The sequence below is a fragment of the Filicampus tigris genome, chromosome 8 (genome assembly GCF_054856515.1).
Source record: "Filicampus tigris isolate MCC_2025a chromosome 8, RoL_Ftig_1.0, whole genome shotgun sequence".
Lineage (NCBI taxonomy): Eukaryota > Metazoa > Chordata > Actinopteri > Syngnathiformes > Syngnathidae > Filicampus > Filicampus tigris.
Window position 1 is genome coordinate 27084557 of NC_141224.1, and position 26023 is coordinate 27110579.

Below are 26023 nucleotides of genomic sequence, written 5' to 3' on the forward strand. Positions count from 1 at the left end.
CTTAAAATATGCATCGATGTAAAAAGTAAAAGAATCCGTTGGCAACGCCATGTTAACTATAGTCGCTCTCATGTTTCTGCTCTAAACAAACTGCATACGCGCATTGTGTAAATTACTTGACTCTAGAGCTGCCAACATTAGTTGACTAACACGAAAACGTCAGAGATCAAAAGTGTCGACACATCGTTTATATGATTATTGGCGCTAATTTTTTTCTCGAAAATGCCTCATCTCCCGGTGGAGAAAAAAGGATTGGTGCCCAAGAAGAGTGAAATATGTTTACAGGTACGGTATTTCTTTTAGTATTTATAGGTAGTTTCATAGTATTAGTGCAACTCAGCATAGTGTATAGTTTTTGGTTCCATTTTAAAACGTACCCAACATTCAATAAAAAACATAAGGCCACAATATCACCTTCAATTTCAATTACTGGTACTCCACTAAAAACAAGTCAGAAATGCTAGTACAAGATGCACAGTTTATTACAAGTTGAATGCGCTATAATCTTGTCTTTATTCTTTTGTACATACCATAAATAATTCTAGCTGTAAGCTACCGATAGTCATATAAGAGCAGATGCTTGCTGGTTCGATTATGCCACAATTTACATATGATCCGATTCGTCGACTAATCTCAGCTACTGTTGGTGAATAGTTGACTAGCAAAATAATCGTTTGTGACAGCCCTACTTGACACGCTAGCACCAAACATCCTGGAGAACCTGGAGAAAACCCACGCAGCCACAGGGAGAACATGCAAACTCCACACAGGGAGGCCGGAGCCGGGATCGACCCCACAACCTCTGAACTGTGAGGTGGACGTGCTAACCAGTCGACCGCCTATAACAGACATCATAGTATTAATTCACCAGGTCTATTATTTGTAGGCATAAGATTTATTCAATATCATTGGACACTATGAAGAGGCAGTACTTTTTGTGTGTGAAATTGTATTTATTCACATCAGTTGAAATCTTCACAATCACAATCACACCTATGGGCAATTTAGAGAGTCCAAATTAACTTACTTTTCAATTCAATTACATGAAATTGTAATTTCATAATATGAGAGTTGTAATAGAAGCAGGTAGTTTCCATCAATGTGTGATGTGATTTGGGGGGGTCTAATTATGTACACCCATGAAGTTATTGAGCAGTAATAACACCCAAAAATTTAAAAAAATTCTGAAAATTACATGAAATACTATTTTCACAAAAGAAAAGTTTTAGGATAAGCAGGTAGTCCCCATCAATATGTGATTTAATTTTGGAGGTCTAATTCCATACTATCATGAAGTTATTAAATAGTATTTAACAATCCATTTTTCTAAAAAATGCAGAAATTTTTATTTTCATAATATGAGTTGTAGTATAAGCAGGAAGTCCCCATCGATGTGTGACGTGACTTTTGAGACCAAATGATTAACACTCATGAAGTTATTGAGTATTGATACAAACTCTTCCTTTAAAATCTGTTCTTTGGGGTGGGGTGAGGGTTACACAAAATGAGGGTTGTACTGTAATCAGCTGATGATCTTTTATGTGTGTAATTAAAGAAGAAACACGACAATGAATAATGACGTTTTATATTTGAAATAGTTCGTTTTCTTGTCGGCGATTGCTATTTGTTGACGGTCCCTGGGCACTGCCTCCGCGTTAGCCCTTCATAGGAAACAACAGCATATTCCTCGCTTCGATGACAATCAGTTGTGCTCAAAATCAACTCATATCAGCTTGTAGCTCGTTGGCTACATCACTGTGGTTGGAGAGAAGCATTGTTTGTATTTTAATAATGCTGCGTTACATCACTGTGGTTAGAGAGAAGCATTGTTTGTGTTTTAATAATGTTGCGTTATTACGTTATTGGACCGACAACTCCGAATGTGCCAATCTAGTGCTAACTTTACCGGACTCAAAAAGTCTTGTTGTCCTTACATGTTTTTTTTTTGGTACAAATATTACATATTCATAAGTACAGTATACTATGCTTGTAGACACTTATGAGATAGTGTGTGTTGTGTAAATTTTTACGAGTTGGTAGAGTAATATCTTGAGATATTAATAAATACATGCACGCACGTCAGCTTCATCGGAGTTGGCTTTAATGCAGGTGACTTAACATTACAACAGGACTGACTGGCAGTTCACCCTTCGTCTCCTCGGTAACTCTTGCATATCCAAACCACTAGCACCTATTGGCACCTAGCTGTATGACAGTTGAGTCACTATATAACATGTATGCATGTATGCATAAAAAGAGCAAATTATGAATCAGCCCCATGGAGCAAAATTTGATTATAGTGTATTCCTAGAAAACATATGAAATGTCACTGTGTGTGTAATGTTGTCGCTGTCCTGTGAAAAACACTTGTCCAATTTTGGGGAAAAAAATACATATTTTCACATTTATGTGATGTCCGTAAGGCGGAAACACCATTCACATAGAAATAAGATTTTTTTTTTTAATTGACATAAGTGTTTTTCACAGGACAGCGATGATAGGCATCATATTATAGTTTGTCAATACACTGAAAAAAACAAACAAACATTGAATTCACAAAATTTTATTTTGACAAGTGGTTGCATGAAATAAAGCCATCTGAATCCTGTTAACGATTCTCTTTTTCTTTTGTAGTTTCTTCATTCTGAGCAAATCAGCCCAGCTGCAGCAATTTGTAAACCGCCCCCAAAGTCCACTCCAATATCATCATCAGCATATCTGTTCAGCATACCCTAATACGTTTTCTCCTGAAATTATTTTAATAGATCTACTGTAAATGTTAGGAATGTAACGATTTACACCAGCCCAGATTCATTTTTTTAAAAATTGCTAACATGCAGGTCTGTGTGCGCTAATGTGGTGCTGCAGCCATCCACAAGCACAATATGCTAGGATGTTTGGTGCTAGCGTGTCAAGTAGGGCTGTCACAAACAATTCTTTTGCTAGTCAACTCTTCACCAACAGTAGCTGAGATTAGTCAACTAATCAGATCATATGTAAATTGCGGCATAATCGCACCAGCAAGCATCTGCTCTTATATGACTATCGGTAGCTTACAGCTAGAATTATTTATGGTACGTACAAAAGAATAAAGACAAGATTATAGCACATTCAACTTGTAATAAACTGTGCATCTTGACCTAGCATTTCTGACTTGTTTTTAGTGGAGTACCAGTAATTGAAATTGAAGGTGATATTGTGGCCTTATGTTTTTTGCTGAATGTTTAGTGCGTTTTAAAATGGAACCAAAAACTAAACACTATGCTGAGTTGCACTAATACTATGAAACTACCCATATATACTAAAAGAAATACCGTACCTGTAAACATATTTCACTCTTCTTGGGCACCAATCCTTTTTTCTCCAGCGGGAGATGAGGCATTTTCGAGAAAAAGATTAGCGCCAATAATCATATAAACGATGTGTCGACACTTTTGATTTCTGTCGTCGTGTTAGTCAACTAATCTTGGCAGCTCTAGAGTCAAGTAATTTACACAATGTGCGTATGCAGTTTGTTTAGAGCAGAAACCTAAGAGCGACTATAGTTAACATGGTGTTGCGAACTGATTCTTTTACTTTTTACATCGATGCATATTTTAAGCAGTTTAAATTGATTTTAGATGAATCGTTACATCCTTAGAAAATTTATCAAACAATGTGTAAATTCTTCATGAGTGGTGTCAGGAATAAGATTTCAACTGATGTGCATAAATACAATTTCACACACAAAATGTATTGCCTGTTCATAGCATCCACTGATACTGAATAATAAATGTTATGCCTACAAATAATATACAGTACCTGGTGAATTAATACTATGATGTCTATTATACTATGATGTGTTGTGTATTTATGCAATTTATAGTACTCATGATTTTGTCAAGTGTTTTAATTTCTATGTTGTCATTTTCTCGTGGTTCTGTTTCGATCTCCAGATCCTCATTGACAGTCCCCCAAGTCAGGCGGTCCATGTGAGGGCATGTGTTCATCGTCTATCTGGCTTATCAGCGTTTGTCTCCATCTCCAACTCTGCTGTTTTTTCAGCCCACTCCGTCTGTATCTCAGCCGTCAACAGTGACTTACAGTTACACTACGACTCAGCGTGCAGGGTCAGAGTTGCGACCGTCACCGAAGAGATCACCCTGGACATGACTGTGTACATTTCTGAAAATATAATTACAAAAAAATATTTATCATGCAAAGTATACTGTTTGAGATGATGGTAATTTAGACAATATGTAATCAAAATAAATTATTCAACTAAATAATAACGTCAATAAATGTGGCTCTGAATTAAAATATACATACAGTATATTGTTAGCTGCATATACTGTATGTTGGAAAGAAAATGAATTAGTTACCCTTGTCTTTTTGATCGAATTAATACAACTACTGTTTTTGAGGCATGACATGAGCCATCTTGTGGCTACTACTATTAAAGAAAAATAATAAATGACATTGAAACTAAAATTTTCAATTAAATGTGCACAACTGGCCTGTTCATGAAACCTTCAAAATAGATATACTGACAGTAAATGAGCTCTTAACAGTAGTACAGCATTGCAAAATGGAATTTTTGAGGGAGTGTAACTCAAAATCCATTAAATACTTGAGTAATGTGTTCTGATATATCATTTGCTGTTCTTGTTCATATACAACCCAATATATACCCGCGCCTACAAGTTTGTACCACAAAAACACCAATGTAAACCTCACTCCCCACTCCAAAGTACACTGAAAAAAATGCTGTGCATCAGTTACTCAATTTTAATTCTTCAAGTGGTTGCACGAAATAGAATGATCTGAATCCAGATACATTTTGTAAGTAAACTATACATACATCTATAGTCTATATTTGTGTCAGTTTAGCACTATATTCATCCTTGAATTGGCTCCAACTTCTCTCAAATGATCTATATAAGGAACATTTGAGGTGTAGTAGTTAAATGCTTTTCTATGCTCATCTACTTAGCGCGACCATTTCAATTATTAAGTATGCTTAGGGTCCGAGGGACACCATTGTATTGGTAGCTCTAAGTGCGGGCTCCACTAAATAGACGAGACCGAGACGGCTCCGAATTGAAGGGCTTGCAATCGTTTATTTTACAAAGTCAAAACAGTAACTCCTCTGGGCCACAAGAGGGCGCTCAGGGTTAGCGCATATTTAGTCCCTACCTGTTCTACCATAACAACTATGTTGCCCAGACTTCAAATTCGTGCCAAACCGAATCTACTTCTGTTAGCGCTGCCGTTGAAGACAGGCAAAAGTACTGCTTCCGGATAAAGGACCTTTGGTCACTTTGTAATCGAAATTTTAAAATATCCCTGCAATTTCGCATTTTGGATTAACATATTTTGGATTCTTCGCGTTTATCTGGGAATACAAAAAAATAAAAACAAGAAAACGATACATAAACCAATTTAATAGCTATATTTTTATGCAAAATGGATCGTATTTTATTTTTTAAACCAGCTCTTGTTGAAAAACTAAAAACACCCCGTTTTATGTTTTCAGATTTGCGTGCCTAAATCGGAAATAGAATGAACGTAAGTACACGGACCAGTATGAGAAATGCTGCCAGTGTTTTCGTTTTAGAATTAAAAATTGAAAACCAAACCGTTTTTAGACTTTTCCTTTCTCGTTCCAGACAACAAAATTGAATATTAAGCTGTATTTCAATCCTGGTGTTTGTATTCTAAAATGAAAATCAAATAACGTGTTGTGTTTCCATTTTTCATATCTGCTTCCAAACATAATATCTAATGATCAAAAGAGACACGGACCCTACAGACACATTTGATCGACGTACGCCCGACGGTGACCTATGCATTGTCAACAGTTCACACTACCATTACTTTAACTCAATACTCAACAACAATGACAATACAAAAAAGTCATACTTACATCACTTCTAAAGTTATTTTGCTTCTTCGAAGTCTTTCTTCGTTCTCCCGTACAATTCAACTCATTTCGCCTCGCTCCTGCGCCAGGGGGCTGGTATGGTAAGCCCGCCCACCACCACGGCTTTCCAAGAGGATGTCCAATCTAATTCCTTTACTTGCTGTGACGTCTCCTTCGTGCGGAACGTCATTCTTCGGTGGCGGAAGTCCATCCCCATTCAAAATGTGTATATTTAAATGTCTTTATTTGATAAATGCCAATGACAATAACCAAGAAAAATTAAATTTTTCGAAACAATAGTTTAACATCATTTAGCATTAAATACAATACAATACAACTTTATTTATTTAGCGCATTTCACAACAACTGCAGCTGTAACAAATCACTTTACATATGAAATAATAATAATACATCAACAAAGACAATTAAAACACAAATTAATTATACTGACGCATATATGGACATGCTTGAGGAGGAATAGCTAACTCCAAAATAAAGCCTGTTTCAGATCTAGCTGAGATGTAGCAAAGTTGTACTATTTTTGTTGAGGAAGGAAGGGCTTTACCTTAGCCAGCTGCCTAAAATGTAAGAAGCTGTATTTAACAACAGCACTGATTTGCCGGTCCAATTAAAAACCAAAGTTCGACACTGTTGTCTTAAGATAAGATTGGATGAGTGTTGTAGAGTGACTACAAGTAGGTTAGGAAGTAGGAACGATTGTTCAGGTTTGTTTTCCTCCCGGTCCGGGTTTTGGGCAGGAAAGCCCCCCCCGCCCCCCCCCCCCCCCAATTTGGTATACTACTGCATTGGTGGACTGTAGCAGCTCTCATTATGAAAGTGCAGACGTTCTGAATATACTCTAACGTTACGAAGTGCAATTCTGAGTCAGCGTGCTTACACCAGCCGGGTTACAAAACTGGCGACGAGGATTGAACTGGATACATTAGGTTGAAGAAGTTTGAGAGTAATGTTAGTTTATAACGATCTGTTGGCATGGCGACGGTGGGTTCACTGACGGAGTTCGATGACAGGAGCGGCGACTGGATTGAGTACGTCGAGAGGCTTGAACATTTTTTTCTGGCGAATGACATTGACGACGAGGCAAAACAGAGGTCCATTCTTCTCAGCGTTTGTGGGGCGAAGACGTACAGGTTGATAAAGAGCCTAGCCACACCACAAAAGCTGGGGGACCTGAAGTTCGGGGAGTTGGTGACGCTGGTGCAGGAGCACCTCAATCCGAAGCTGTCTGTGATTGTTCAGCGTTTTACATTCCACATGCATTCTCGCAAGCCATGAGTCTCAGTGGCATTATTTGTGGCGGAGCTGCGGCAGTTGTCGGAATACTGCAAGTTTGGAGAGACGTTGGATGACATGCTGCCGGACAGGTTGGTGTGCGGAATTAATGATGACAAAACACCGTTTGTTGGGTGAGCCCACACTGACTTTTAAAAGGGTGCTTGAATTGTCTGAGGCTATGGAAACAGACGAAAGCAATGCCAAAGACATTCAAAAGGCTAATGAACTGCCAGCTGCCATTCAAAACGTGTCGGAGGAGAGACCGAGCAAGTCATGTTACAGATGTGGGGGGACAGATTTGGCAAATGACTAAATTTAAAGAGGCGGTGTGCCATTCCTGTCATAAAAAGGGGCACATAGCTAGGAAGTGCAGAGGGCTAAAGATAAACTGAAGGCGGGGGAAGGGAAGCCAAAGCCCAAGATGAGCACACATCACCTACAGAGTGAGGATGAGGAACCCGAGGAGCGGTGTTCCTACAACTTGTTTAACCTAGACGTGAGTGATGAGGAATCCGAGGAGCCGTGTTCCGAAAACGCGTTTGACGAGCCAAGGGCAGCCCCCATTCAGGCCACTCTGTTGATGAATGGGAAAGAGTTGAAGATGGAGGTGGTCACGGGGGCCTCGGCTTCAGTGATAAGTCAAGACACCTACAGAAAATTGTTCCACTCTGGAGAAGCACCTGTACTTAAGACGACTAAGATTAGACTAAAAACATACACAGGAGAGTGCATTCCACTGGTGGGAGCCATTGAAGTGAAGGCAGAGTATCAGGGGCAACAGGCAGCAGTGAGACTCCTTGAGGTCAAGGGGAGCGGCCCTAGCTTGCCTGGATGAGACATCCTACTGAAAGTGCGATTGAATTGGGAGGAAATCAGGAATTGGTGATTCCTAACATCTTATCAAATACCCCAAGGTATTCAAAGAGGATGCGATTGGCTGGCAACCAATTCAGGGTGTCCCCCGCCTACTGCCCGAAGACAGCTGGGATAGGCTCCAGCGCGCCCGCGACCCTTGTGAGGATAAGCGGTATAGATAATGGATGGATGGATATTCAATGAGGAGTTGGGTACCCTCCGAGGCACCAAAGTGAACCTTTTTATTGATCCGAAAGTGCAGCCGCGCTTTTTCAAGCCTCGGTCTGTGCCATAGGCCATAAAGGCAAAAGTGGAGGCAGAATTGGAGAGACTGCAGCGACTAGGTGTCATTGAGCTTATTAAATTCTCATACTGGGCAGCTCCAACTGTACCGGTGCTAAGGGAAGACGGAGCTGTATGGATCTGGTGGGATTGCAAGCAAACAGTGAATCAGGCCACACAGCTCGACACCTATCCTCTTCCGCGAGTGGAGGATCTGTTTGCTACACTGGCAGGGGGCAAGACGTTTTCCAAGCTAGATATGAGCCAGGCATACACCAACAGTTGGAGCTCGAGGAGAACTCCAAACAGTATGTGACCATTAACACACATTCCGATACAACCGCTTGGTGTTTGGCGTTGCATCTAGCCCAGCCATTTTTCAGCGCACCATGGAAAATCTGCTACAGAACATTCCCCACGTAGCTGTTTACTTGGACGACATCCTCATCACAGGCAGGACGGAGGAGGAGCACCTAGAAAATTTGGACCAGGTGTTGAAAAGAATGGCACATGCCGGGCTGCGGTTGAAACGCAGTAAGTGTGTGTTTCAATCTCCCAGTGTCTCTTATCTGGGCCACCAGATTTCGGCTCAGGGGATTTCGCCAGTAGAAGAGAAGGTGAGGGCAATTAAGGAAGCCCCGAAGCCGAAGAACGTGACAGAGCTCAGGTCGTTTTTGGGCTTAGTAAACTACTACGGGCGGTTTTTGCTGGACCTCTCTACGGTGCTTGCTCCCCTCTACCAGCTGCTGCATAAAGACTGCTCATGGAAGTGGCAGAGAGCCCAGGAGACAGCTTTTCAGAAAGTTAAAGAGCTATTACACTCTTCACATCTGCTAGTGCACATGCCGTGAAACGATTCCACCAGTTCCTGTATGGACGCCCTTTTATTATTTTTACAGTCCACAAACCACTGATGGGTCTGTTTGGGGAAACTAAGGGCATCCCACCCATGGCATCGGCACATGTGCAGCGCTGGGCATTGACCCTTTCAGCATATCAGTATCGCATTGTCTACAAGGCAGGAAGTGAAAATAGCAATGCAGATGCATTCAGCCGTCTCCCTCTTCCATATACACCAAGACTGACGGACCTGCCCCCAGAGACTGTATTTTTGATGGACCGACTGTCTAACTCTCCTGTGATAGCAAAACACATCAAAATGTGGACAGCAAGAGACCCTGTGTTGGCACAGGTTAGGAAGTGGGTGATGCAGAGCTGACCAGCAACAGTTGAGGAGGAGGAGCTCAAGCCCTATGTAAAGTGGCAGCGGGAGCTAAGTGTACATGATGGCTGTTTGCTGTGGGGGAGCAGAGTAATTGTCCCTCCGCCCGGGCGAGCACAAGTGATGAATGAGCTGCATGAGGCCCACCCGGGCGCGTCAAGGATGAAGGGACTCGGCAGGTCATTTGTGTGGTGGCCGGGGATGGACAAAGCCTTAGAAAAAAGGGTAAAAGTGTGCTCTCCGTGTCAAATAAATCAAAAGATGCCAGCATCGGCTCCCCTTCACCCATGGGAGTGGCCAGGCTGTCCCTGGTCCAGACTCCACCTTGATTTTGCTGGCCCTTTCATGGGTCACATGTTCTTGGTGCCCGTGGATTCTCATTCAAAGTGGCAAAGTCGAGCATAACGACCTCAACCACCATAGAGAAGCTCAGACCAATCTTTGCCACTCAAGGATTGCCAGACACGGTGGTGACCGATAACAGAACTACTTTCACAAGGGAGATGTTCCAAGAATTTATGGAGAAAAATGGAATTTGTCATGTCACAGCCCCATACCATCGGGCCTCAAATGGTTTAGTGGAACGGGCTGTGGGCACCATTGAGGAGGGACTGCTAAACATGACAGGACCTTCACTGGAAGTCAAGCTGCATCGGTTCTTGTTCCAGTACAGAATCACTCCTCACACGACTACAGGAGTGCCCCCAGCGGAGATGTTAATGGGAGAAGACCGAAGTCACATCTTGATGTACTCCACCCAGACATTGGAGCGAGAGTTACCCAGTCACAGGAGGAGCAGAGAGAGAGAGACATGATAGACATGCAAAAGAGAGGCTGTTTAAGCACACTGTGTGTATGTGAAAAACTTTGCCAGGGGTTTGCCCTGGTTGCCAGGCGTTATTCACCACCAGTCAGGTCCAGTGTCATTCGTGGTGGATCTGCAGACAGGAAGACAGGTCCGCAGGCACCATGATCATCTGCGGTTTCGTTATGATGCGGAAGAGGAGGAGCCGCGGACCATGGGACAGGAGGACAATGTGAGCGGTTTCGGTGACTTGGCTGCGGTACCAGCGAGAGGTGAGGAGCTGTCAAAGGAAGCTGAGGGACCATCCATGTCCGCCTCACAGTTCAGAGGTCATGGGTTCGATCCCGGCTCCGGTCTCCCTGTGTGGAGCTTGCATGTTCTCCCCGTGCCTGCGTGGGTTTTCTTTGGGTACTCCGGTTTCCTCCCACATTCCGAAAACATGCATGGTAAGTTGATTGGACTTTCTAAATTGCCCCTAGGTGTGATTGTGAGTGCGGATGTTTGTCTTTGTGTGCCCTGCGATTGGCTGGCAGCCAATTCAGGGTGTCCCCCGCCTACTGGCGTGAATGAACAGGATGACTTGTTGAATCATGAGGCCCAGGTCTAAGTCAAGTCAAGTCATTCCAGTGTTTTTGGCAAGCAAGTCGCAAGTCCTAAAAATAGCAACTCGAGTCAAGTCATATAACTCGAGTCCCCCATCTCTATTATTGTGTGAAGGCGAAGGCCAACTTCAATATATTCCAAAAATTCACGCAGCATGGATTCCTTTTTTTTCATTTTCCATTTCCACCATTCCAATTTCAAATTCACAAGATTCAACTCATTCAACTCATATTGGTCAAGTTTTTCAACACACCCAAAATTCCTATTTCCCACACACTCAACTCAATCACCCTTAAAAAAACGACAAAAATTGAACTATTCACCATTAATTTCCATTGGCAAATTCAAGTTTTCACATTTACACCATTCCAATTTCCACACATTCAAGTCATTCAACTCATTCAGCTCACATTCAAAAATGGGCAGGGACATTAGCTAGAATGAGGATACTCACTCCGAGGTCTCCCCAGTGCGGCGGCCATCTTGGGCAGGCACATTAACTAGACTGGGGATACTCACCCCGAGGTCTCCCCAGTGCGGCGGCCATCTTGGGCAGGGACATTAGCTAGACTGGGGATACACACCCAGAGGTCTCCCCAGTGCGGCGGCCATCTTGGATAGGGAGATTAGCTAGGCTGGGGACACTCACCTCGAGGTCTCCCCAGTGCGGCGGCCATCTTGGGCAGCGACATTAGCTAGAATGGGGATACTCACTCCGAGGTCTCCCCAGTGCAGCGGCCATCGTGGGCAGGGACATTAGGTAGATTGGGGATACTCACCTCGAGGTCTCCCCAATGTGGCGGCCATCTTGGGGGAAGACCCAAAATCAATAGGAAGTGACCCAAATCACCCGGAAATGGACCGGAAGAGACCCAAATGACCTGGAAATGAACCAGAAGTGACCCAAAAGACCCAGTAATGGACCGGAAGTGACCCAAATGACCCAGAAATGGACTGGAAGTGGCCCAAATGACCCGGAAATGAACCGGAAATGACCCGAATGACCCGGAAATGCACTGGAAGTGTCCCTAATTACCCGGAAATGGACCTGAAGCGACCCAAATCACCCGGAAATTGACCGTGAGTGACCCAAATCACCCGGAAATGGACCGGAAGTGGCCCAAACGACCCAGAAATGGACCGTAAGTGACTCAAATGACCCGTTAATGGACCGGGAGTGACCCGTAAATGGACCGGAAGTGACCCAAATAAACCGGAAATGCACCAGAAGTGACCCAAATGACCCGGAAACGGACCGGAAGTGACCCAACTGACCCATAAATGAACCGGAAGCGACCCAAATGACCCGAAAATTGATTGGAAGTGACCCAAATGAACTGGAAGTGACCCAAATGACCTAAAAGTGACCCGGACGTTTCCTAAGTGACCCGGAAGTGACCCAAGTGACCCGGAAGTGAAGTGCTTCCTTACTTCCTCTTTTCTTCCTCCCCTTCTGTTTATTATGTCCTCAGTCCAGGCCATTGTACATCATCAAGATCATTCAACTTCATTCAACTACGTTCCACTTCATTCAACTTTATTCCACTTATTTCACCTTACATTGGTTAAGCTTTTCAACTCACCTGCAATTCATACTTCCCAAAAATTCAAATTATTCAACCATAAGAAAAACATTAAATTCGCCATTCAGTCCCACTTCCAAATTCAACATTTCAGTTTTACAGCCTTCCAGTTAGGTCAGTGACGGTATAGTGGTACACACGCTGAGTTGTGTGCAGGCAGCGTTGGATTGATTCCCCCTCATTCCAAAATATTCCACAATTTTTCATAGAGTTCATACAACTTCATCCCACTTTATTAAACTTTATTCAGTATCATTCAATTTTTTTCAGTATCATTCAATTTTATTCCACTTTATTCAACTTTGTTCAACTTCATTCCACTGTATTCAACTTCATTCAGTATCATTCAACTTTATTCAGTATCATTCAACTTTATTCCCCTTCATTCAACTTCATTCCTACGCATTCCGCAGTTTCTTTTCAGCTTCCTTCACCTTCACACAGAATTTCTCCAGAACTTGCATTCTCTAGTTGACTATATAATCCATTCCAGATTCCCCCCGCCATCCATGTATCAATGTTGATTGTTTTCCCGCCAGCCATGAATAATACATTTTCCCATCAAAGACAAGAGGGTAAGGATTAACCCTCCTGCGGCATTTCAGATCAAAGAATTTTACATCAATAAAAATGTAAAAGGATTAAAAAAAAATAACACTGGGGAGCTGTACTTTCACCCGATGGTCAGAACATGCCGAAGTTCAAAATGGCACCATGCTGTCATTTTTTAAATGAGTCCTACATGAGTTAGCTGGTTTCCTTTTTTTTAACTACGCAGGACGTATTTTGCCATTTTTTGTCCCATTGACTCCCATTATGAAGCATGATTTTGGATGCACTGTAAACCTGATGTGTTTTCGTGCATTTTCAATGACTACCCGATGAAAACATTGTGTGACGGATCTACTAAACCGTGAAAATCTAAAATTGGAGTTTAGAGTTTTAACAGCCCTAATCCACCAGGTGGCGCGAGAGCACAACTAATGATTTTGCTTTGAGACGTTTGCATGAGTCGATTTTTTCCAGGTCACCTCTATTTGAGAAAAGACAGTTGTGTGTGTGCGTGCACATACAGGAATATACACTCACGTACACGCGCCTCAGCCGTGCGCTCGTGTGCAAGTGAATATGTGCGCTCATATTTGCAAAATGAAAATGCTGTATGCAAATGGCATCTCATTGCTTTCACTGGTGTATGCGCTGTGGGAGTGGCGCTCCATGCATAAAAAGCTGCATTGTGATTGATAAGAAACGTACGTGTGCGTGTGCGTGCATGTTTGTGCGTGCGTGTGTGTGTGTGTGTGTGAGATGAATGGTACAATTATGACAAATAGTGTTTTAGTGAAGTAAGAGTACTTATCAAATGTTCGTGTGGATATGAATGTGTGCGTGTGCGTGCGTGCACGTGAACATGCACGGACGTTCACACGCACGCACACCCAAGACTTTCAGGCTGTGTACGTGTCTGCTTACACCAACCCACAAAACGCGCGTGCGCACACGTTCATTCGCATGCGCACACAAACGTTCAGGCCTTTGTGACCATGTGTGTGCGTGCGCGTGCACTTGCGTTTGAAAACGTTCAACAAAACGCACTTGTTGACTGAATGGTTCAGGGAATTTTGAAGAAAAAGAAAGCCAAGAATAATTTTTAAATTATGTCAACTACAACCACAGCAAAGAGACTGTTGACCACCTGGACTAGTTGTCAGAGTTTGTTGTAATTGTTATAGTGCTTAATTCTGTAGTTGTTCGTTTGATTTACATGAATTCTGTTCTAAATTCTTCAGTTGTGATTTGTTTTAACCTTTTGTGGTTCAATTACCTTATACAACATTTCACTTTGATTTATAATATATATTTAAAAAAATATTTAAAATATTCATAAATGACTTAGTTCTCATAGCTGCTTTTATTGTTCATAGAGGGCATCATCAATACATAAATAAATATATAACAACTATATATGTATATGTATATGTATATGTATATGTATATGTATACGTATAAGCATTGGTCTGATCCCCCTGAACATTTTGAGTGGTTGAAAGTAAAAAAATATTCAGAAATGACCTAGTTATCATATTTCCAATTGTCACCACGAGGGGAAGAACAATTGGGAAATTGCCCTTGTCAAAACAATGGGCATGCAAAAAAAATCTGTTATGACTTTTTGACCTATTCAATGCTCTAATGATGTCATATGACGTATTTCAATTAGATTTTTTTTTTTTTTAGATAAATACAGCATAGTTAGTTTTGTTATTAGCATAGTTAGTTTTGTTATTAGCATACCACAGCTGTTAGTGTCCATAGAGGGCATGAAAAATAAATAAAAACTATATATGTATGGATAGGTCTGGTGCCACTGAACATTTTGAGTGGTTGAAAGTGAAAACATATTCAGAAATTACTTAGTTATCACACTTCAAAGTGTTGTCCATTTTTGGTCAAAATACCGCGAGAGGGGTAAAAAAAAAAAACTGAGGCAGAAGGGTTAAACAATTCTTTTTAAATTGACTATGTATTGCTCTAGCTATTTTACACGAGAATATGTTTTGGTTTATACTTATCAGATTTAGGGTGATAACAAAAAGAAGGTAAGGAAACATTTTTGCAATCCTCAGATATGATTTCCTGGTCTAGTCATCCAAATCCACTTAATCTTTCTTATAAACCCAGAATAGCGGGTATACACCATTATATGCTAAATAATGTGCAAACACATCTGGTATCCCTAATCCACCCTTCTTCCTAGGGACAAATGTTCTTTTCAGGTTACTTCTATTTTGTTGTTGTTTTAATCTCTCCATAAGAACAGACAATTTATTAATCCCCTTGAACCATTGTGCAGGATTTCGAAAGGGATAATAGAGATAAGGAAAGTTGGGAGCATAATGCTATATATTAGTTTTGTATATGAGCCATTCTACCGAAATGGTTGCAATTGAAGTCCCACAATGAAAATCAAACTTTAAAAAACAATGAAGTGTTCAGACCTTGCATATTTAGTCATATCTTGTTATGATCTATTTTACCACAAGGCATTAATTGAGTAGTGGTACACAGGCCTGAGTTGTGTGCAGGCAGCGTGGGATCGGTTCCCGCTCAGTGGGTGTAGTTCGCCTTTCGCCCATTGTCAGCTGGGATAGGCTCCAGCACCTCCCCGCGACCCTGTACAGGATAAGCGGTTTGGAAGATAACACATGATGGCATTAATTGAGATACTATTGAACTGAATGTATAAAAAGTCATCTTTTCTTTGTCACTTTCTATTGGTAGGTGGCGGTCCCAATCTCTAACTCCTGAATTTCAATTCATGAAAAAAAATGTAGAAGATTTTTGCCAATTTACAAAATACTTTACTTTAATAGAACATTTTGGTTGCTTTTAAATGTATTGTGAAAGAGTTACTTTGAATTTGTAGATTTTTTGTCAAATTAGAAGTTTTTATGTAAAAAAACCTGTCCCAGCTTTTCATGTCACTACCGAAACGCAAAGAGTATTTGTCTGAAGGCAGAGCTTGGTTTTAGCCACATCTCCAGAAATTTCACCAGTAAGAGACATTACCTTCATGTTCATCATTGGCCACCCGGCGAGTAATTAGTTGACAGCATTATTAAGTTATGTGCCCTCCAAAGTCTGAAAATCAGCATGTGGTTTTAAGGACCTCATTTCGGCAATAAAATTAGCACTTTTGATTTTAATGCTAAATGTACTGTTTTCTATCTCTGTACACATGCTCAAAACTGTCTGTGGTAGCCACGTTGTGCCTAGAATTGTTGAGTATTGTCAACAACTATCAGAAAACGTCACTACCGAAACGGTCACTACCGAAACGGTCACTACCAAAACGTTTCGGTAGTGGGATAATGGTTTCGGTAGTGACAATATGATGTTCCTTTATGAATAAAGTAAGTTTTAAATAATATAATACATAGATCTTTCTGATTTTAACAATATTCTTAACAACATTCAATTTAATATTTTAACTTAATTTGAAGTGAAAAACACAATATGCCAAAAAGCCTAGCAGAGACAGATTTCAGGCGAAGGGTTAGAATGACCCAGTGAAATCCAAAGAATATTTAATAAAGGAAAGAGAAAGAAATAAGAGATGGAAGGAAGAAGGAAAGCTGAAGTCTACCAATGAAGTATCCAGCACAGAAAGTCAGAAGAGCATGGAGCAAAAGACAAGACCACCAGATGTCTCTCAAAAAACAGAGAGAGAGGGAACATACACGCAGGGAAATGTATGTTACAAAATGTCTGTCATTCCAATTCAATTTTCATTTGGAAGGTGAAACCACAGTTTTTCAATGATGAAGAGGCTGTGATGGACAGGTGATCGGTCCAGCGTGTACCCTGCATTTGCCTTAAGTCAGCTGCGATCAAATCCAACCCCCCGCAACCCTGAGTACAGCACAAAGCACTAGAAAATGGAAAAAATAATGTTTCATTAGTTATAATACACATTAAAAGTTAAAATATAGCAAAACTAGTTAAGTGATTACAATGCTACCCTCACACAAAGTATTACTGCAACAGCAACAACAATATGGTCACATCTGAAATTTTGCAGTCACTACCAAAAAAACTGTAAAGTATTGAATTATCAACCAAGAATTTTTGATAATGATTGTGTAACTGTATGTTTGTTGTGTATGTTTAATTAATGATTACTTTTGAAGTCAATAGGATCAACTTTCTACTTTTTTACAATGAAAAACAGCATATCAATTTTGATTTATTTTGGAAAAACTAATATTAAATTCTGTTAAAAATTCATTTACATTGATTTTGATGTCAAAACCATGTATATTAATTTATAAAAATACTCTGTAAAGGGGGGAATGGAAAAAAAGATGAACCGGCTTGTAGAATTATTTTTATTCTTCTGTAATTGTGTGTTTCGGTAGTGACACATTTTAGGGACAGGCAAGATATTTGGGAAAAGCTAGAAAATACTATTGGAAAATTGACTGTACTTTTACTATATTTGTGCCCCTTAGATATGGTGCAACATGAATACAATAAAAAGTTTTTCTGAAATAAAATACAAATTTCACACATTTTCCAACTCTGAATTTGAACCAATTCAGTAGAATGGCCCATATATAAACAACACATTACCAGATCACCCATGCAGACTTGCAAGGTGAGATGTCAGAGTGAGTGCTGTGCTCAAGGGCACCACAAGATTACGAGCGTTAAAACGCATAAACTGAGGTTAGTAAAGCGTGTTGCAGATTAAAATATTTATTGGCACTTCAACCAAATATTTGTATGAAATACATGCAAGTTTGTTTGGAAAAAATTCAAAATTCCATTGAGGACATAGAGGCGTTTTAATGTGAAGTATTTAACATTGCAATCAAGATTTGGTGTAAGCAGCAAACGTTTCTCACATTTGACAGTGCACTAGTTTTATACTGGCCTTCAGTAAATAATCTGTAAACAGGATTCCTCAATGAAAAGGCAAATTCTTTAATGTATATAGGATTCAACTTAAAAAACTTGGTTAAATACATTGAATTTAAAATGCTTAAAAACAATCTATTGCCCAAAGTCATACATGTAAGTCACTTCATGGGGTGGTCAAATAATGTAGGAAAAGTACAGTTCACTTTGTGCCATAACTCTGCCTTCTTACTTTCAATTAGAATGAATAAATAATATGTATGTGATTTTTCATTTGTCAGCATAAATAGAAAATGTATCACAGCAGAGACAAATGAGGTGTGTGCATGTAACATAAGGACTACAGTATGCGACAATATGCTCAATAACTTGTGTAAAAGGAATAGTAAGCTGCCATTCCTTTGGATGAAGGTGCTTCCTTGCTATAGGAGCCATTGGCAACAGAGACTATGTCTTCACACTTAATGTCGATGGGTGAATCCTCTGTGCTTGGCCCATTAAGAGACAAACGCCTTCGCTTGCAGACTGGCGTATAGGAATCAGTCTTCTCAAGAGAAAGAGAAGATGGCTGTGTCTCTACCCATGAAGATATCAAGCCTCCACCAGTCACCTCATCCTCTAACTGTGGATTCACCTTATCGAAGTCTTCTGGGAAACCAGCGGTGGGACTGGGCCTCGGGGACCACGGCAGATTTGGAGTCATCTTTCTCTGGTATGCTGCTCTGGGGCCCCACACATTTGGCATGTCGCTAAAAGGAGAATCTGGGTAGTAGCTGAGACCATGGGACGTTTGCATGGAAAGTGACTTGATACCATAAGGTAGCAGGGAGCTGGAGTAGTCCCCCTCATATGGTGTCAGGTCTAACTTGTGACTGGTGCTGCTGCTAGTCCCATGTTGCATGGCAGTGACAAACCATCGCTGAGAGGCTCCATCTTCTGCCTGAGACGAGATAAGGCTGCTGGTTTGAGGCACAGCTTGCTCACTGTTGTAGAAACGCTTTTGTGTAAAGTTGTTGACAAACTGGTCCTGTAAGAGGGGCTGCATGCTGTAGCGGGCACTGGGGACAATCTGGTGGGCACAATGAGAGCCGGTCGGGGAAGGGGTGAGGCGGTCGTTGTCTGGAGCTGTGTACATCCTGAAAAACAAAGAACAGGCTCTTGTAAAATCTATACCATTTAGCTTTGATCATGCCCTCATGCCCTCTCTCTCTCTCTCTCTCTCGCTCTCTGTATATATATATATATATATATATATATATATATATATATATATATATATATATATATATATATTAGTGCTGTCAATCGATTACATTTTTTAATCGCAAAATTTTCCATAATCATATTTTTCTACTACAATTTTTTACAAAACTTGGAACCGTTATTTACTTGAGTAAAATCTTGGAATTAAAGTGGAAAAAAAAAGTATATTTCGATTGAAAGACTGTGTCTAATAACTTTCTTTGATCCTTGAATACGATTCTTTTCCTGTAAATACAGCACTTGAACGATACACCAAAGGCATACAGCTAATATGGTATTTGAATTTGGTTGTGCAAAGTGTGCAAATTATTTTGGATTTCTCCAAAGAGCCGTCAAGCAACTTTTTTTAAAGTAAAACCACGTAAAAGTCCGTCTTTGTGACAGTGACTCTCTAAGTTTGGCTGCACAGTGATCAGAGGTCAGCTGCTACAGGAAGTAAATAAAATGGGGTTAAATGAGTTATTTTTTTTTTACTGCGCGTTTCATTTAAATTCATCTCCATAGTTAATGCTTTAATTTTGACAGCCCTAATATATACAGAGCTGGGCAGTCCGTCCCTGGGCCCGGAACCGTCGGACCCTCCGGCCCGGCCGGCATGCCCATTTTTGGGGCAGGGCCTGGGGGCTGACAAATTTGAAAAAATGGCTGGACTAAGCATGGCCGGAAGTGGATTTTAGTCCGGTCCACTAATCGGCCTTCATGTGTGTGAACATGCTCGCGAGGCGGCCAAAAAATCATCTCAGCCTACTCTGTGAAAGGCTTCTTTTTAGCTTCTTTCTACTCCTGCGTCCGCGCGAGCGACAACTGCTGTTATAGGGATTATGGTATTGCCCCTCCGCCCCCTCTTGTAATGGTATGCCCGAGTTGCAGGTGGGAGGCGCGGGTTACGTGATGTGACAATGAGGAAATACAAACACGCTTGAGCGCACGTTGCTGTCTCACATGTTGCGATGACATACAGTTTCCCACACGGAGACGGATGAGCCACGCAGCTCGTTGCTGCTGCTGCAAAGTCTCATCACTCAAAGTAAACAAGCTACCCACCCACGTTCCCCCTTAGCCGCCAGGCTTCCCAGATCGTTTTCGCAATAAAATTAAATGCATCGGTCTAGTCATCCCTTTATTGTTGTAGTAGGCACGATATGCATTGTTGTCGCTGTCTTTTGAAGCGACGCCCCCTGACTTGCTTCAAAACAATTTGTGTCCACGAGTATATTCAGACGCTAGCACATCAAGGTGGAGTTCATGCACTTTTTCTGGCGTTCACTACTTACGGAAAATACGCCATAGCAAACCTGCAGTGTATGGTGGTTTGCTGGAATGCTTTAATTTTGAAGGCCGGGAAGGAGGGCAAGTGTGCAAAATAAATAAGTAACTTGACTACGACTTCTTCTTCTACGACTCTTCTCTATAATTATTGGACCCAAATAATTATACAATAAGACAAATCCAATGGCTCGCAAGGAAGCACGCAGTTGGGTAAATACTACTGGCGTATTTGAAGCGTGTCATATATATATATATATATATATATATATATATATATTATATATATATATATATATATATATATATATATATATATGTATATATATATATATATATGTATATATATATATATATATGTATATATTATATATATATATATATATATATATATATATATATATATATATATATATATATATATATATATATATATATATATATATATCCATCCATCCATCCATCCATTATCTGTACCGCTTCTCCTCACAAGGGTCGCGGGGCGTGCTGGAGCCTATCCCAGCTGTCTTTGGGCAGTAGGCGGGGGACACCCTGAACTGGTTGCCAGCCAATCGCAGGGCACACAGAGACAAACATCCGCACTCACAATATATATATATATATATATATATATATATATATATATATATATATATATATATATATATATATATATATATATATATATATATATATACATATATATATATATATATATATATATATATATATATATATATATATATATATACATATATATATATATATATATATATATATATATATATATATATGGGCGGCACGGTGGTCGACTGGTTAACACGTCCGCCTCACAGTTCAGAGGTCGCGGGTTCGATCCCGGCTCCGGCCTCCCTGTGTGGAGTTTGCATGTTCTCCCCGTGCCTGCGTGGGTTTTCTCCGGGCACTCCGGTTTCCTCCCACATTCCAAAAACATGCATGGTAAGTTGACTGGATACTCTAAATTGCCCCTAGGTGTGATTGTGAGTGCGGATGTTTGTCTCTGTGTGCCCTGCGATTGGCTGGCAACCAGTTCAGGGTGTCCCCCGCCTACTGCCCAAAGACAGCTGGGATAGGCTCCAGCACGCCCCGCGACCCTTGTGAGGAGAAGCGGTACAGATAATGGATGGATGGATATATATATATATATATATATATATATATATATATATATATATATATATATATATATATATATATATATATCAGGAATAAAACCAACAAAACTTCCTTGACATTAATTTTGGTTAATTTGTGTCACTTTGATATTTTTTGACATGTTTGGCAACAGAAAATACAAATCAATACTCACGAATCATAATTATCTCTGAATCCTTTGGCAAAAGGGTTGTGGTCAATTTTCAGCTGTGTAATCTACAGGTAAAATAGGACAGAATGTGAGGAATTAAAGTGCTGTATAATCATTCTCTTGTGGGAAACAATACATTATGCTGTATTACTGACACTCATCAACATTGAAATTTTAAACATAGCACACCCAACAGACAAACTGGGCTATGCTTTTTTTTTTTTTTTTTTTTACTTTTTCTTGCTTACATCAGTGTTCTGGTAAGCAGTGACTGCTATGAATTGAGTCTCCGGAAATATGAAGCTCTGAGTCTTTGGATCAGTGGTGAAGTCCTCCACACTGCTCTTGGTCACCTCCACGATGTGCAGCCTGGGCTGATACTTGTGTAAGGATTGCAGGATGATCATCTGCAGACATGCACATTGCAGGACAAGAATTTAGTTTATACATAAATAAATAAATACACACACGCGCACAAACAAACACACACTTATTTTAGGACAGAACATTGTCCTTTGGCTTATTTCAAAATGTTAAGATTTTTAAGATTTATTATGCACATGTATTGCTGGAAAAAATGCTTTTGTACTTATTTGCAAAATTCACACAAGCACTGTGGAAACAGTAATCATGCATATTTAAATGGTACATTGTCATAATTTTAAAACGCAACAGTAAAATCTGAAAGTTTTGTGTTGTGCAAGAGCTCATCGAAATTACTTACATATATTATGTATACAAGTGATGAATAATCTTTTATTTTAATGTCACTAATTATTTTCTTCATTCTATAATGCCATAAATCATGACGCAAAACAAAAATAGACAGCAGTTGGAATATGTTGCAAGAATAACTCTACATTTTAATATTGCAACACACACACACACATTCATATAGTACACGCATACATGCTGTAGATACAGAGTGTCCTATAAAAATGTATACACACTTTAGCATCTGATCCATTTTTTTCTTGCAAATTAAACGCTTTGGAATTAATGATGGCAGACAGACTAAACTTTGAAGAAAGAAAATTAATTCTAAATTGCTCCTGGAAGTATGAAAACACAGTTGAAATGCAAATACCAAGAGAATTGTTTCGCAATACGTGCGATTTCATTGTTTCGCATTGCCGGATGTCAGTTAGAAAACAGGTGGTGACAAAACAATAAATGGTTTGTAGATTATTTTAGTTTTTGAAAATTAAAGGAATTTTGTTACACGCTTAACTTACAATTATTTAAAGTGTGCAGAATTTTGGGGGGGACACCCTATGTGGGCGTGTGACACTATTTAATATTTTCCTTCTTTGTTGCAATACAAAAACCTATAATTATTCTTGCAACATATTTCAAATGCTATCTATATTAACTTTGCATCATGATTTATAGCTTTATAGAATGACAGAAATTATTATAGTTGCAAAGAAAATTTCAAAGTATGAAAGCATATATACAATATAATAATAATATTTGTAGTAGAATGTACGGTAATATCTGTATATGTAAATAACTTATTCGGGGTAATGAATGGACCTTTTATTTACCTGTGATATGCTTTGATTTGTGCCTTTGTTGTTGGTGAGTTTTAGTTTGCTGAAGGAGATTTCTTGTCTCATCCAGTGGGCCCCCGTGTTTGGAGATTCTGGGTGGATGTACACTTTGTTCCCTATGAAATGAACAGATCCAAGATGACTTCAAAGCACATATATGGCTCTTATTTCTGGCATGGCAGCGAGCAGTACCTTGGCTGCTATTGTCTGCTTTCCCACAGGTGACCCACTTGCCACCTTGAAATCTCCAGTGGTTTGGATCTGCCAGTGCCACCTCCACATATACGTTGTAGTGCGCAGTCAAGCTTAGACCTGCAATGTTAAAGCTCAGAAACGGGAACATTCGCCTGCAAAAACAAATTTCTAATATATAATCCAAGAAAAAGTATTGGTGTTTTAAACCTGCCATTTTAATGATGTTGTATGTGTATACCAAAAGAAAATATAGATTCTGCAAATGTTAAGAAATGGTTTCTAAACCACAATCTATTTAGATATATTGCAATCGGCCAGTGGTGTCATCTGACCTGCCCTGCTTGGTGATGATCATCTCTGTCTGGTGTCGGTGGAATTTGAGCCACAGAGGCCGGTTGCACAGATAGACGTGGGCCCTCGCGGCTGGCCCGTTCGCACGGATGGCGACGCTACTGAGAGCCGGGCCTGAGCCGCTATACGGCGGGTAGAGGCCGCTGGGACTCGGCCCGATCTGGTAGGCCGGGCTAAAGTGACTGTGCGGACCCGCGGTTCGGGAGAATCCCACGGAACCCAAGTGAAGCGATGTCGGGTATTTGGCTGTGCTGGACGGGGCGTAGACTCTCCCACTGGGGCTGTAGGGGATGAAGGAGCAAGGCGGAGTTGAGTCTGTGCTGGATTTGGGCGCCGTGGGCGGACTGGAGTAGCGCTCCGGGTCGAACCCGTGTTCCGTGTACCGGCTGCCCGCGGTCGGCTCTTTGCCTCCCGCAAGTGGAGACTTGCGCCTCTCTTCCGCCGAGTCTTTGGAGGAAAAGAAGTCAGTCTTCCCCTCAGCACCGAGCATGTTTAATCAGCTCACAGGATACAAGATGGAACTATTGCGGGGGGCTCATTCACCTGCGGCCAGCAGTTGGACCTAAAAGAGATCAGGTGAGGCCGTGACCAAACCAAACGTCGACTGATACCTACCCGGTTTGTTCATTATCTATCTATCTATCTATCTATCTATCTATCTATCTATCTATCTATCTATCTATCTATCTATCTATCTATCTATCTATCTATCTATCTATCTATCTATCTATCTATCTATCTATCTATCTATCTATCGAGTTTGACACATAATGGGAAAAAAATAGAATCTAATTAAATCTAAATGAAATGTGAGAAATATTCATGATAGCTGTCGTCAAACTATTTAAATAATGCAGCGACTCAATGAGTTTCGTTCAATTTGTATTAACTCGCCAAGGCAATGCCTCCTTGTCCCTCATATAATCATAAACTTTGTTCAGATTTTTGGTGGAAAACTGAAGACGCTCACCCAAGATAATTTGTGACAAAGACGGTAATTACCAAATTCCATTCAGCAAATATCCTCGCGATCTATAAAGTCATGTTTATGTAGGCGGGCATTTGTCCAACGAGCTTGAGTGTATGTGATCAAACAATTCCACACGTTTTCTTGTTTTACCCGTATATGCTGCCGCTAATCCCCAGTTTTATTATTCATTTAATTAATGATTTTTGATTCATTCAATTTCGGATGCGATTCTGGGTCCCAAGGGGATGTCTGATGTGAAAACGGGAAATAGGCAATTATTTTTCCGTTCGAAGAAACCTGTGATGCTCCATAGATCAGACAGCCGTACGTGCGGGAATCTATAGCGACCTACCTTGTCAAATATTTTTGAAGATAGTTTTAAAACAAACAAACAAACAAACAAACAAACAAACAAACAAACAAACAAACAAACAAGCAAGAATAAAAAAAATAAAAACGCCTATTATATTTCACATGTTTTGAAGTTATGATATGTATGATCAATTTGTGAAATGATAAAAATCAATACAATAGTAGATAAATAAGCTTACCTGGAGCTATTTTCCACTTGTCCTGTTAGCTCATCAGCAACTGAGAATAAATGGTGTTAAATAGAAGAGTTTATGCTAAATGACATGAAGTTGTGTTGGACGGGATCAGCAGCTCTGTCCTTGTGGCCACAGCTCCCTTGTAAGCAGCCTGTTCCCCCCAGTCTCTGGGGGGAGGGGCAGAAGATCCTCAGCCTCACATTGAGGCTTGTGAGCAAAACTACTCCTTATCCATTCTTATCAGAAACCTCAGTGAGACTTTCACTGGGTTTTAGTATGTAATTACTCTCATTTATAGGACTTGTATCAGTAATACCAACATTTCCTTTTTCGTTGATTACATTTATTCAGTTAATGATTTTGACATTTATGAATTAATAAAAACTGAAAATGTCGTTTTAGTGATACAAGTTGTGTAAACAAAAGTAATTAAATGCAAAAACATGGTATTTTAATTATTTTATTTTAAAAAAAAGACCTCTAACTCCTGGTAATGTGTAACAAAATCCGAATGCAGTTCACATTTTGTGCATGATTTGCCCAGCAAAAAAATACTTTACTGTTCATAGTAGAATGTTGAT

At 40.2% G+C, this 26023-nt stretch overlaps 1 protein-coding gene and 1 long non-coding RNA gene across 5 annotated transcripts; both read right to left on the reverse strand.

The window, feature by feature from the left end:
- Nucleotides 1-2547: 2547 nt before the first annotated feature.
- LOC147144188 (uncharacterized) lies at nt 2548-6018 on the reverse strand. The gene is made up of 2 exons (XR_015087868.1): nt 5906-6018; nt 2548-4164 (listed from the first exon to the last, which is right to left on the reverse strand). It is a non-coding gene; the product is annotated as an uncharacterized LOC147144188 (long non-coding RNA).
- A 9603-nt stretch (nt 6019-15621) lies between these two features.
- Nucleotides 15622-25593, reverse strand: eomesb (eomesodermin homolog b). Of its 4 annotated transcripts, none has more exons than XM_086037841.1 (8): nt 25446-25593; nt 23906-25242; nt 23571-23725; nt 23373-23494; nt 22074-22232; nt 21829-21890; nt 18604-19105; nt 15622-15722 (listed from the first exon to the last, which is right to left on the reverse strand). In XM_086037841.1, exons 2-8 carry the CDS (start codon nt 24412-24414, stop codon nt 15657-15659), a joined length of 1575 nt encoding a protein of 524 aa, XP_085893967.1. In that variant the 5' UTR covers nt 24415-25242; nt 25446-25593; the 3' UTR covers nt 15622-15656. The 4 variants fall into 4 exon arrangements, with proteins under 4 accessions (XP_085893967.1, XP_085893964.1, XP_085893965.1 ...); XM_086037838.1 differs by lacking the exon at nt 15622-15722 and having other exon boundaries at nt 17976-19105; nt 23906-24486; nt 25192-25242; XM_086037839.1 differs by lacking the exon at nt 15622-15722 and having other exon boundaries at nt 17976-19105; nt 23906-24205; nt 24293-25242.
- Between the last annotated feature and the right edge of the window lie 430 nt (nt 25594-26023).

Bases quoted from the DNA above. Each gene is read 5' to 3' on its own strand.
- eomesb (XM_086037838.1), bottom strand. From the start codon at position 24,414: ATGCTCGGTGCTGAGGGGAAGACTGACTTCTTTTCCTCCAAAGACTCG. The intron at 21,891-22,073 runs GTAAGCAAGAAA...TTTTACCTGTAG, and splicing joins CTGCTTACCAGAACACTGAT to ATTACACAGCTGAAAATTGA. The intron at 19,106-21,828 runs GTGAGTATTGAT...TTTGTTTTTCAG, and splicing joins TTCAGAGATAATTATGATTC to GATGTACACAGCTCCAGACA.